Source organism: Nylanderia fulva, unplaced genomic scaffold, assembly GCF_048542155.1.
Source record: "Nylanderia fulva isolate GAGA-0341 unplaced genomic scaffold, ASM4854215v1 Scaffold12, whole genome shotgun sequence".
Taxonomy (NCBI): domain Eukaryota; kingdom Metazoa; phylum Arthropoda; class Insecta; order Hymenoptera; family Formicidae; genus Nylanderia; species Nylanderia fulva.
The window spans coordinates 5,404,387-5,416,832 of NW_028189409.1; the positions used below are offsets into that span (position 1 = coordinate 5,404,387).

The window sequence follows — 12,446 nt, forward strand, 5'->3', positions numbered from 1 at the left end:
ACTTACACAGGTGTTTTCTTCCCTAAAAAGTGTGATAAAATATAATATATTAATATATAAATATAAATATTAAACATTTATGTACGAATTTGCACATCTGTCTGATCATTCCTTGAAAGCTATATAGACCCAAGTAGCAAATTGACGTCATTTTGGTGTCTAATGATGTCATTCGATGTCAAAATATACACTTGCTACCTGGAGAACTAAGACTGAGACAACGGTTTAACTTGGAAAGCTAATTTGGTGATTCTTTGCAGATTGCGGTATTCGTCGGCCCTATAATCGCGGTGGTATTTTCCATCTTCGGCTTCTGCATTCGTTACACGGATACCCCGCACGCGTTCCGTTGGATGTTCCATATATCATATTTTCGTGCGGGTTTCCAGAACCTGCTGTACACCGTATACGGATTTGACAGGACGGACTTGAAGTGCGATGACTTTTACTGTCACTACAAGAAACCCACCAAGTTTCTCACAGAGATGGATATGGTCGATATAAATATGGTGAACAATCTCATACTGATACTTGGTATTGGTGTATTAATGCATCTTTTAACTGCCAGTGCACTCTGGTGTAAGCTCAACAGGAGATAGGTCACCTCAATACAGTATTGCACATAATTTCTATGAAAAAGAATGAAAGTTGTCGCAAATTGTGAAAAAAAATATAGAAATATTATATATTAAATCAATTATTATGTAAAATATTACATAAAAAATTTAGAGAACATCTCTGTAAGAGAGCTTGTGCTGGAGACCCTTAAGCATAAGTGAAAGAATCGTAAAAAGGCGAAATTATATTGTTTCCGCTCAATTTTATCTCATTTTGCGTTTTACGAATTTCTATCATTTTTTTTCGAGAACTTGTGTTTAAACTTTATTTAGTGAAATTATAGAAAATATCACTAGTCGGAATTTGTTCTTTTGTATTGATCGAAACAAGACGAATCGCTAAAGTGAAAGCGATAATATAATCGAGAAATAAAATGATAAAATTTGTATAAAGGTCGAATGTGTTTATATATGTGTACATAAGCCTGAGTGATATTAAAACGGCAGACATGCGATACAGCGTATCTAAGCTATTATAATTTAGAGTTACATCGTATTTAAAGCTTTAAGAACACGGTAAACAATATAATGTACTGTAATAGTAATACTATAGTTTGTAAATTTTTTAATTTTTATTTAATTCGCGTTTTTCTAGTACATTTACGGAGATATGTACAAAGTTCCCTAAATTATCTTTATAAATGTGAAAATTTTATTAAATAAATATATATGTACATATATACACATATATTTGTACATAATCAATATCGATGAAAATGTGATCCTTTTTCCAAAAGAATATAAAGCGGAAAATAATCGTTCAATTTTTTCCTAGGAGAAAAAGTGCTTAATTTTTTATTAATTTCTTAAAAAGTTATTTTCTATACGTGATGTAAGAAAGAATACTATAAATTGTGAAATATATTCATTTAGTTTTTTCTTGTCTTTATTTTATCATATGCATTTGTTTTTTGTCATTTCTACATTTAAATATATATCATTCAAATTCTTATACAATGTAGAGTGAATCTCATTGTTCAATCGACTTTAATAGTATTTAATTCTAACATACACATTTGTGTTTTTAAACCTTTAAAACTACAATATATATAACTGTGCTATAATCTATGGTTTATATACATCATAATTTGTGCAAACATTACGTGTAATCATGAAGTATTATTATCCAAGATCGTGATTGATGTTCAAATATATTAATTAAGATATGTACATACAGCTAGCAATGAACAATAGTATGTTTTGCATTACAGTTTGAGCAACGCGAGCTCTATAAGATACCTAATGCAAGACATTTTTTTGTGGAAATCAGCTTATACAATCGCAGTTTTGTTTTAAAAATGTTATTATTTATACGAAGTGATGTCCAGTAAGAGCGTTTAAGCAATTATTGTAACAAACTCTAACAGATAACTTACTGTAGGTATATTTATTATACTTCATTTTAATCGGACTCAATAAAGAGCTGTACGAATATATTCATCATTTTAATTATAAAGAGCACGTACTAAATGGCTAAGCATTTCACTTACAGAAATAGTTACTTCTATTGTATCAATAACAATCATAACAATAATCGCAGTCTTGTTCGTTACTCGTATATTAATATAATTCTTGAGGATATATTTTCTGTTGCTCACATTATTTTCTTATATATATATATATATATATGTGCCATAACATTGCACGCACAAAAGTGATATTGCTATTGTAGCTTCTACAAGGAAGATAATACTGTATCATTTACTTTAATTTATTCTCTCTTGTAGTATTAAATATTGAACAGAATAAAAGTAGCGACTAGAAACAAAATTAATGAAAGACTCAATAATGTACATAATTCTTCACTGTTAATTACATGGAGTTACAACCATTTACATAAAAATTACTCTACAGAATATTATGGATGATGATAAATGTAAAATTGGATATTTAATGTCATGCAATAAATTTCTAAAATTTTGTAATTGCATGTAAATATAAATTGAAATATCTCAGATGATATAAAACAGCTTTAAAACTTTTGCTTTAACATCAGTTTCTCTTAGATATTGTACGAAATTCTGTACGATAAAATAATAACAATAATGCTTACTAATACTATACTTCCCTCCTCCTTCTCTTATATAATTTTATTTATTTCTATTTGGATTAATTTTCTATGTATGTTATGATATTAAAAAGTGTTAATGAAACAATGATGAGCTATTGACAGAAATTCACAATTTCGAAAATTCTCAAGAATTTTATAAAAAAAATGTTGGACACTTTCAATCTTCCTGCTTATTGTTAAATATTTAATCTTGATGAACTTGTACAACAAAACTTGTACAATACGCTTACAACATTGTAATTTTATATGTTCGCATATTTTTCTGAATAAATTACAATAATATTAATCATAATATTATCATAATTAAAATCATTGTCATATTGTTTACTATGGAAAGATTTGCATAACTATATCTTGTATTATTTTAAAAATATTTTGACATTTGTCTTTATACAACATATATATATATATATATATATATATATATATATGTATTGTTGTATAGTATATTGTTGTAACGTTTTTTAAATTTCTCTAATTTTTAATTTGATAGATATTAAACATTCATTGAATCTCCTATATAAAATGCGATACGTTTTGATTTAAAAATAATGAACGGTTTCACCGTTCAGTGACGCTCAAATCTCAAATATTTAAATAAAAATGAGAAATGCATCATCATACACAATGAGTTAAACAAAACGAACCGATGGTACCAATGAAATAGAATCTGATAATTATAAAATTTGCAACTTAGATACAAGTTTTCTTTATGTGGACGAGAGAAAAACAAAAAAGTAAAATTATAAACTCCAGAACTCTACTCAAATTTATAATATCTCAAGAACTTTATTCTTTTTTTAAACAATACATTTTGTGCAAGTACATTTAGCTTCAGGCCGAAAGGGTTTTGTCCAAAACTACAATACTTAAATATCTTTCATTGGTGCCGTCGAAACAGCAGTTATGCAATACAGCGGGTGAATTTGAACAGCATTTTGTTAAATAATGTTAAGATTTCATGCACGTTCTCTTAAGCTTTGTTCGTTTGCGATGTGATGGCAAAAATCTTTCGAATGTTTATGCTTTGTTTAGTGACGCTATAACAATTTTAAAAAATTGAAAATTAAATTTATCCTATTCAAATAATTCCGCCATATCCCACATTTTTTAAATATTTATTAATATTAATAGCCTATATTGTATATGGAATGTACCCCACACAATTATACAGGCACAATACTGCAAATAATTTAATGAGACATAGATTTGATTGAAAACATCAATTAAATTAAAATAAAAATGATTGAACATATAAAAAAAAAGAATTTTTACACCTGATTAATTTTATATTGAAGTCAAGTTATTAAGGAGAAGACACATAATTACAATTATAAAATAAATTCTCATGCATACCACACTATTTACAATATAGGACTCTATATACTGTCTCTTTGCTTAATAATTATTTACATTTAAAAGTTTAATCGTAAGTGGGTTTCATAGTTTGTTTCACTTTTCTTTGCGTCTCCGTTTCATCTTCAGTGCCATAAAGATGCGATCTGTGCTTCATTTCAGTGGCAACAGACTTTAATAAACCAACAGAAAACAGAGAAATAAACATAAAGATAATAGATTTCGAACAGAAAGTTAAAATATATCGAAATGAATGAAATAAGCCACGTTCATCGAGATGTTTTACCCATTATATCAATCTCAGGCTAAACTCACCAAACGAGTGCGCACTCTTTTTGGCAGATCTTCCTGTAAGCTATATATGTCGCTGCGTTTTAAATCAAGTTGCGAACCATCCTCGAAAATTACCTAAACAGAAAAATCGCACAATTATCATTATTAATAGTTAATAGATCAAATGAGAAATATTCAAATCTTATACCACGGTATCAAAATTTACTTACATTAAACATTATCTGATGATTTGTGCCTTCGAAGACACCATCGTACGTCTCGCCATCTGTCCAATTTACTCTCACCGCGGCTCCGAGTGGCGGTATATTTCCAGAATCATAATTCTAAACAGAAAGATTCAACAAATATAATAAATGTATAAAGCATATGCTTCAAAGAATATCATATATTTTTTTATGACAACAATTTTTATTTTAATCGGCTTCAAATAGAAAAGAAGAGTAGGATAAAAAATAGACTGTGTAAAAACTTACGGTTATGTCAGAGGGATACAAATCTTCGCTGAAACTGTTATCGCTAAATGTAACCATGTAAAAGAGAATATGCTGAATAGACTCGACTTTGGCTTGATAATATCTGCTATTTCGATGTTTCGCCCAAACAGTTTCACCTTGTCGTATCTGCAGAACTTTTCCCTTGTCTTCGTCATGACCATTACACGTTACCTGAATAGATTAAACTTACGTAGATTAAGATTCTTGAGTCTTCGTCGCGGCTATGTTAGATTGTGATGTCAGAAAAAGTACAAGCTAAAAATTCTTAGGTGACATTTTTAAATGAAAAGATATTTCGGTGAAACAACACTACTTTAAATGGCTTCAGCATACTTTTAAAATACCTCGAAAACTATTCTTTTCCCTTGACAGTCAATTAACAACTATAAAATGATCGTGATATCAGACTTTGTTATGCGAAATGCTAGTTTTCAAGGTATTTTAAGAGTGCTGAATTTTTAGCGTGTGTTTTCTCATCTCTGACGTCACAATTCCAACATGGTCGGTCAAGAAGCCCTACGATTATTACAAACTGTACGATTAACAATACTGTACCTGCAGTTCTTGCGAATTGTACACTGGTATGATAAATGCGGCACCCGCCGCGAGACCGCAAGACGGATGGAACACGTTGGTGCATTGATTACATTTCAGACATGCTCCGCCTTCCTGGCCGCAGAAGCAACACTTCTTGTTCAACGACTCCGCCATAATCGTCAATACGTTGATGGGATCTTTATTTATGGCATCCTTGAAGGTGGCTCCCGGTACCATAAGCGTGCACAAGATGTGCGCCCATCGACTGTCGCTGGTGCGTTTCAAGGGACCGCCAAACATCGGGCACAAGCAACACATCTAGTTGATCGAGACAACAGAGCCGAGATTAGACAAAATGCATATATTTAAAAAGGAAAAAAGAAGAGATTTTTTTTCACACTTACCACATCATTCCTGCCGGCTTTACATCTATCACAGGCCCAATTTCGGATATCCGTAGGTAATATAGTTATACCGTAACAGGATGCATGAACAGTCACGTGACACTCTCTACATCGTAGGAGTTTGTTGTTTTCCGGCTCTACAACCTGTTCCTTGGAATTGGCCGCAAAAATACTGCCTGACACCTGAGGTACATAAATTATTCATTTAATATCTTTGTAATTTGTTACATTTACGTTGACATCAATTGAAAAAAAAGGAATTAACATTTTATTAAATGTTCTTACCCATATCGGCGTGCTTTCAGGTAACGTGGTTGATTTGCAATACTTCCAATCAGGTGGCATTACTCTGTTGCTTCCGCTCGTAGGTGAAGCAAAAGTGGTGCATACTGCACAATGGGAGACTTGAGTGCTCCAATAATCATTGAAAGCTTTCAGCAAGTCGCTATTCGGTATATTCGGGTAAATCATTTCTGAAATATGTCCGGGAATCGTCGACGTGATTGGTTGGGAACCGCTACTGGATTGTGACATATCAGTGGATTGCGTTGATATTATGTTGGCTTCGTCTTTCGTAACTTGGCTCGTGGAAGTCGCAATTGCAGTTGCTACGTTAGTTGCTGTTTTCTTTTTCCTCGTCGTAGATTTCTTCAACTTTTCTTTGGGCTTCTTCCTCAAGATGGGTATTTGGTTTTGTTTGACTTTGTTAGACAAAGATAAATGAGAATGAGTATTATCTGTTATCTTTATTAAGCCTTGTAGCTGCGCCTTATTGTCCGATATACTCGATATAATGTTTTCACTCTCGCTAGATTGTGTAACATCATCTACAGGTGATTTCTTCTCGGTCGAGGAATGTACATACGAATATATCGTATCGTCTTGCGTATTTGCAACTCGCGATAGACTATTGTCCGTATTATAGCTCAATGCAGGTACGTCTAGAGGATTATTAATTTGCGTTCCGATGGAAGCGACATTTGTTCGAGATGTACTTATAACTGCGTTGTTCGATTTGTCGCTCTTCGAAGATGACTTTTTACGCGATGTATGTCCTTTTTGCGACTTCTGGCGCGACGTATTCTTACTTCGTTTCGAATTGTTTGGAACGGTTGAGGTCACTTTGGCAGTCGACTGTTCGACAGTTTGTAAATATACGTTTGTATTTGGAGGGATCATATTTGAAGGGAACACCATTTTAGAGCCATACACGCCGGGAGAGTGTGGCTGCATCATATTTGATACAGGATATGATGCACAAGCTGGAAATTGCCCAATTTGCATGAGGCCATTTTTATTCATGGCGCCAGTAGACGCTTGAGTCAGTTTAGAAATTCCTGAAGAATTTATGTACGGATTTGGCCAGAATTTTCCTGGGTAAGCCGGGGACATCTTCTCTGACATGGGTATATTTCCCAATTCAGGTTTTGGTTTTGAATTCATGCTGTGCTGACTAACCGTGGAGAAATTGTTATTGTGAAGAACGGGACCCTGTGGAATTCTATTGATGATCGGAGTACAGGCAGTACCAGGTGGAAGCTGAATATTAATTTCCTCTAGTTTTGGTATACTTTTCGGTGAATTATCATTTCCGTTGTGCTGCGCTTCTAATTCATTTTCTAAAATCGGTGGATTGTTGTGGAAAGTTGTATTCGGATAGAATGTCGCCATATCTTCAGGTGGGAGAGTAGGTTTCGATTCTGGTGACTTCTCAATATTTTGTACATTGGGATCCATAGGTGGGCTGAACAAGCTCTCTTGACTTGTAGCAGCATTTTCAAGTTGTGAAACTTTTATCGGCAGTATGCTTAATCGAGGCGCTTTTAACAGGGGCCTATTATTATTTTGTATCGATTCGTTTTTCGTGGATATTGCTGTAGCTTTGTAATTTATAGGCTGTTTCATATAAGAACTGATTTTTGTACTTTCATTTTGATGTCCAGAATTTTTTTGTATTGTAGCATTGAAGTTCTTTTGGTACATTAGTTTGTAAGGATCGCTTTTGACATCTTTCAATGAATCAATGCTTGTCGCTGTATTTCCTACTATACTATTCATTAATATTTTTTTATCTTTGTCACCATTATAAGTATAATTTATAGATATTTGATCACTGTTGGTTGTATTTACAATTTTATCCTTTACATTTATCGTGCTGTGTTCATTACCAAACGGAATATTTCCAGGCAATGCATTTGTTTTTCTTTGATTGTTAGATGTATCTTTTACAGTAGGAATTCTATTATGAAAATCAGGTAGCGCCATATTTCCGAATTGATTAGGATTTAAAATTGATGTGCCAGAATAGAATGGTGTATTATTATATTTAGATTTACTTTTGGACGATGGAGGTTTCAATCTTATTTTCTTCTGACTGCTGTGACTCAAATGCTTCTTCCTCTTTTTAGCAGATTTGTCGACAACTTCGGAAAAATCTAATTTCAGAGGATCTTCCATAGGATCACTATGTATTATAATATCGTCGTTGTAACTTCCTTGAATCACCGGAATTTCGTCGCTATCAAAAGTACTCATGTCTTCAGTTTTTATTTCCACTTTAATCATATTCACGTCCTGTGTATTAATAATTTTATTGATTTCCTTTTTAGATTTCTTTTCTCTACTTCCACTTTGCTTTTTCTTCTTCTTTTTGCTTTTCTTGCGATTGTAACCATCGTCGTACACAGACGCTTCCTCAACATCTAAAATAAAAGTATTTCAAATCAGTAAAGAAAAGCTACTGATTACATTGATTAAAATAAAAATGTAGAAAATTTTACCCATTTCTCCTGCTTTTAACCAGATATCTTCTAAAACTTGCAATTGTTGTTCATCCGGCTCGTCTATTGGTTCCTCAATTTCTTCAAATTCAAGATCTTGCAAAGCCTTTTTAATATCCGGAGGAATGTCCGCACGGTTAACTAATTCTACCATATTAACAGCAGAATTTGTGTTAATCTTCTTCTTATGAATCATATGTCGCTTATTTTTCGGCACTGCATTCAAGTAGCTCTGTGGTAATTGACCATTGCTACTGCTGTTGCACAATAAATCCATTTGCGATGGCATTGGTGCAGCAGTTTGCCTAGGATCTTCAGGATGGGGACCAACATCTTCACCACGTAGCCATAAATCATATCTGTTAACCGGAATTAATATGAAGTTATGCATGATAATTTATTATAGTGAATATTTCTACACATATGTAAAGTGTATAATAATTGTGCACATAATCTCATAAAATTATCAAGTGAAATTAGGTATATATTATCTACATACCTCTCGGGTTGAAAGCGTTTGACAAAGGTATCCATAGATATCTTGACCATGTCTTTACTACAGGTACACTGCGTAGCTCTCTTTCCGTACTCTACCCATCTAGGTGCTGCAAAATTAGTAGATTCGGCGCAATTAAATCCATGATTAAAACCAGCATGGTAACCATATGGAAACGTAATCATTATTTCTCCAGCTTCTTGTGTTATCTGTAAAAATGAAAGTTGTCAATTGATTAAGAGCAATATTTAAAATTTACAAATGTAGCATAAGTGGAGAGACACTTACTTTGTTACATGGAATAGAATATTGTCTTAATATTTGAGGGGATATCAAAGACATTTTGTGACGCAAGAAGGCCTGACAACTCTGATAACTCGATGGGAAAAAGCCATTGGCCAGTCTTTCCAGTCTACGTCCATGTTCCGGAGGTATAGCATACCATGTTTTAGGTGCGCCAAAATGAAGATAATTTATAGAATAAAGATCCATATCTTCCGTGTGCCACGCAAATGTGGTTTTCCACATTCCAAAATATAAATAAGCTGTATTGACGCCATCAATGGATATACCATAGTCTTTGTTAACATAATCCAAGATCGTTCCTAAGTGATTGATGTTCCACTCCTTTACATCTGGATCGGTCAAAGAACCAGATACATCCGCACCATATATCGGTGCTACATATGTTATGTTCTTCCAATATTTCCTTTCCAGATCCTCGTAATCAAAGTGACGAGGAGTGGCATAACGTTCAGAGTTGGCCATTTTACTGTACTCTTGGACAGTCATTGATTTTTTTTGGATATTGATCTGTTGATAAAGGCCTTGCTTTCCAGTGACAACCTGACAGATTGGCGCTGGAATACTAAGATCTAGTTCTTCCAGGTTATAGCCCTTTTTCCTCGGAATCCATTCTGGTGGTGGTATCACCTTTGCCAAGCCAGCTTTATGAGCACCCTGACTCTCCATATATTCCACATATTGTGTGAAATTTTTAAACTCTTCATACGTCGGTCGAAAGACCTGTATGCGGGGTATTCCTCTTGAATTATTAGCCATTACTGAATTTATATATTACTGCTGCAAATCAAATAAAGTTTTTCAATCTCTAATAGGATATTATTAACATATGTTTTACAATAATAAAACAATTTTTAAGTAAGCTTCAGTAGTACTGCTATACTTTTACTTTTGATAGTACTACTTTAATATTTTTTATAACAATTAAAAAATATATATATTTTTTTCTTTTTAATATATAAAAAAATTATGAATTAAAAAATCTTGAAATTTGTAGGTATTTGATTTCAATTTTAGCCATAATTACATTATTTTATCACAAAAATAAATAAACTTGTATATTTCTCGAAAAAGATTGAAAATAAACATCGTACAAAAAATTTATGGGTACTCCAGCGTGATATGTATTTAGCACCAGTATTTTGATTCGATTCAGTAGGAGTACTTTTTTGAATATTTATTTATATCGTAAAATACGCCTGCTGCGATTCATACAAATATTTGTCACTACGCATTTCATTCATCAGGATTCGGATACACTACCAAGATGACGAAATCGTACACCTTTCCTACACATAGGAGTAGATTCCTGTCAGAGATCGAAATCGAACAAGGAGTTGTGTAATACCGAGAAAAGGAAATAAACGCAAAAGAGTCTACGAATATAATTCTTCGAAACCCTAAATTCGATGTTTTCAGAACGAAACGCGAGGGCGGTGGAGAAGGAAGAGGAAGGGGGAGCAGAGAAAGGGGATCCATAAACACACAAAATGGTAGTTATCTATTGTTGCAGGATTCTCTCCCTCGCGCACGTACACGATTCATTCAACGCAGCTCTGGGAGGGGACGGTCGAGACTCCAGGATTTTGTTTCCCTCTTTCCGGAATCTCATCCGTCAGGATTCTGCGAGAATCGATGAAGGTTTTGAGCAAAACGATCTCGATGAGGAAGGTACGCGAGAATCGCGCACTCGAGGAGAGCCGAGGACAGATAAAACACAAATCGTCCCTCGGCGGAGGGTCAGGCGTCCGCGTGTTACAGGATACTTACACACGCCCGATTATGAAGATCACCTCTCCTGTATCAGTAGCATCCTCCACGCGCGAGTACGGGAGACGTTTCGCTGGGAGATAAATCACGCACGGCTTTTTGACACAATATACTACACATATACACACGGATTTTTGATGTACGTGCTTTCGCGGAGCAGCGCCGCGCAGCGTCGTCGTCGTAGTAGTACTGCTGGCAGTGGTAGTGGTAGTAGTAGCGCGCAGGCGCTGACAGGTGGCGCTGGCGCCGCGCAGGCGCCAGCGCCACCTGCGCGCCGCGTGCGAGATTCAAAATCCGTCGTTTGGTCACGTACGCCATTAATGCGCGACCGCCCATCGACGGGTCGACATCGTCGAGCGCAAATCAGAGGAAATATATTTAATATTTTGGAATCTAAATTATTTCAAGTAATCAAATCACGCGCGAAAAAATTCCGATATATTCAGATTCGTTTATAAATAACTCTTATATATATATATATATATATATATATATATTTTATAGAAAACCTACTCGGGTTAGTGTATAAGAGCTCGATTTGTATTTGTATATCAGAATCTTTTCGATCTTTTATTATCTTAAAATTATATTTCTATTCCTAATATTTATTATTTATTCATAATAGAATTTTCTTTATTGCGCACAGAGCATAAAAGCAGGTTCTCTCTTTTCGTTTATAGTGAAGCCGGAGGAAAAACAAAGAAGCTGTGCAAAATAAATCCACGTATATTTTTTGAATTAGCAAAGTAAAAAATTGCGATATCTATCTCTATTAAAATTATTGGATTTTAATTCATGATTTTTTTGCACGTGGAACACATGTATCATAAAAACACACTCGTAATCGAATTTTTTCACGTATTTCTTGCGGGGAAAAAAACTTTGAACTCTCTGCACGTTTTGCTGTAAATTGAAGCGAATTTAAAACGAAAAAAACCTCTCTTTGATATGTGACCTATGTTTTTTGCACGAGACAAAGAAAATGAGCTAGACGCGAGATGCGTGCACATTCTTGAAAATGATAAATCTTATCTATTGGAGAGTCGCGATGATAACGCACGGCTTTTGATAAAATATAAATGCGGAATCCACGGATGTTGGCGAGAATCGATTTCGTACATTTGCTTACCTTAACAGAGAAATTAGAAAATATGGTTCTTCCTCGACGATGCTTGTTTTCGGCTATCAATGGAGAAATTGCATTATATGGAGGGAAGTGTCTTGTAGAAAAGAACGATTTACATTTTTTTAGTCGTAGAATATAAACATCATATAGTGTTTTACAGTATTTCAGGAACCGGAACCAGGATGCATATTTCCATTA

At 34.0% G+C, this 12,446-nt stretch overlaps 2 protein-coding genes across 5 annotated transcripts in view; one reads left to right on the forward strand and one right to left on the reverse strand.

Moving 5' to 3' along the window:
* LOC114935322 (ATP-binding cassette sub-family G member 1) overlaps positions 1-2,051 on the forward strand; it is a 26,987-nt gene extending 24,936 nt beyond the window's left edge. Inside the window, exon 10 of the mRNA XM_029308140.2 lies at positions 261-2,051. Within this exon, the coding sequence (XP_029163973.1) occupies positions 261-599 (339 nt within the window). The 3' untranslated portion in view covers positions 600-2,051. The remainder of the gene's footprint in view (positions 1-260) is intronic.
* Positions 870-11,304, reverse strand: LOC114935321 (lysine-specific demethylase 4C). 4 transcript variants are annotated; one of them, XM_029308139.2, is made up of 11 exons: positions 11,123-11,304; positions 9,338-10,129; positions 9,053-9,258; positions 8,554-8,912; positions 6,059-8,475; positions 5,774-5,956; positions 5,388-5,687; positions 4,812-5,003; positions 4,548-4,661; positions 4,360-4,452; positions 870-4,216 (listed from the first exon to the last, which is right to left on the reverse strand). In XM_029308139.2, the coding sequence occupies exons 2-11, from the start codon at positions 10,109-10,111 to the stop codon at positions 4,112-4,114; spliced, it is 4,743 nt and encodes a 1,580-aa protein (XP_029163972.1). In that variant the 5' UTR covers positions 10,112-10,129; positions 11,123-11,304; the 3' UTR covers positions 870-4,111. The 4 variants fall into 4 exon arrangements, with proteins under 4 accessions (XP_029163972.1, XP_029163970.1, XP_029163971.1 ...); XM_029308137.2 differs by having other exon boundaries at positions 9,338-10,132; XM_029308138.2 differs by lacking the exon at positions 11,123-11,304 and adding an exon at positions 10,616-11,090 and having other exon boundaries at positions 9,338-10,132.
* Positions 11,305-12,446: the final 1,142 nt, after the last annotated feature.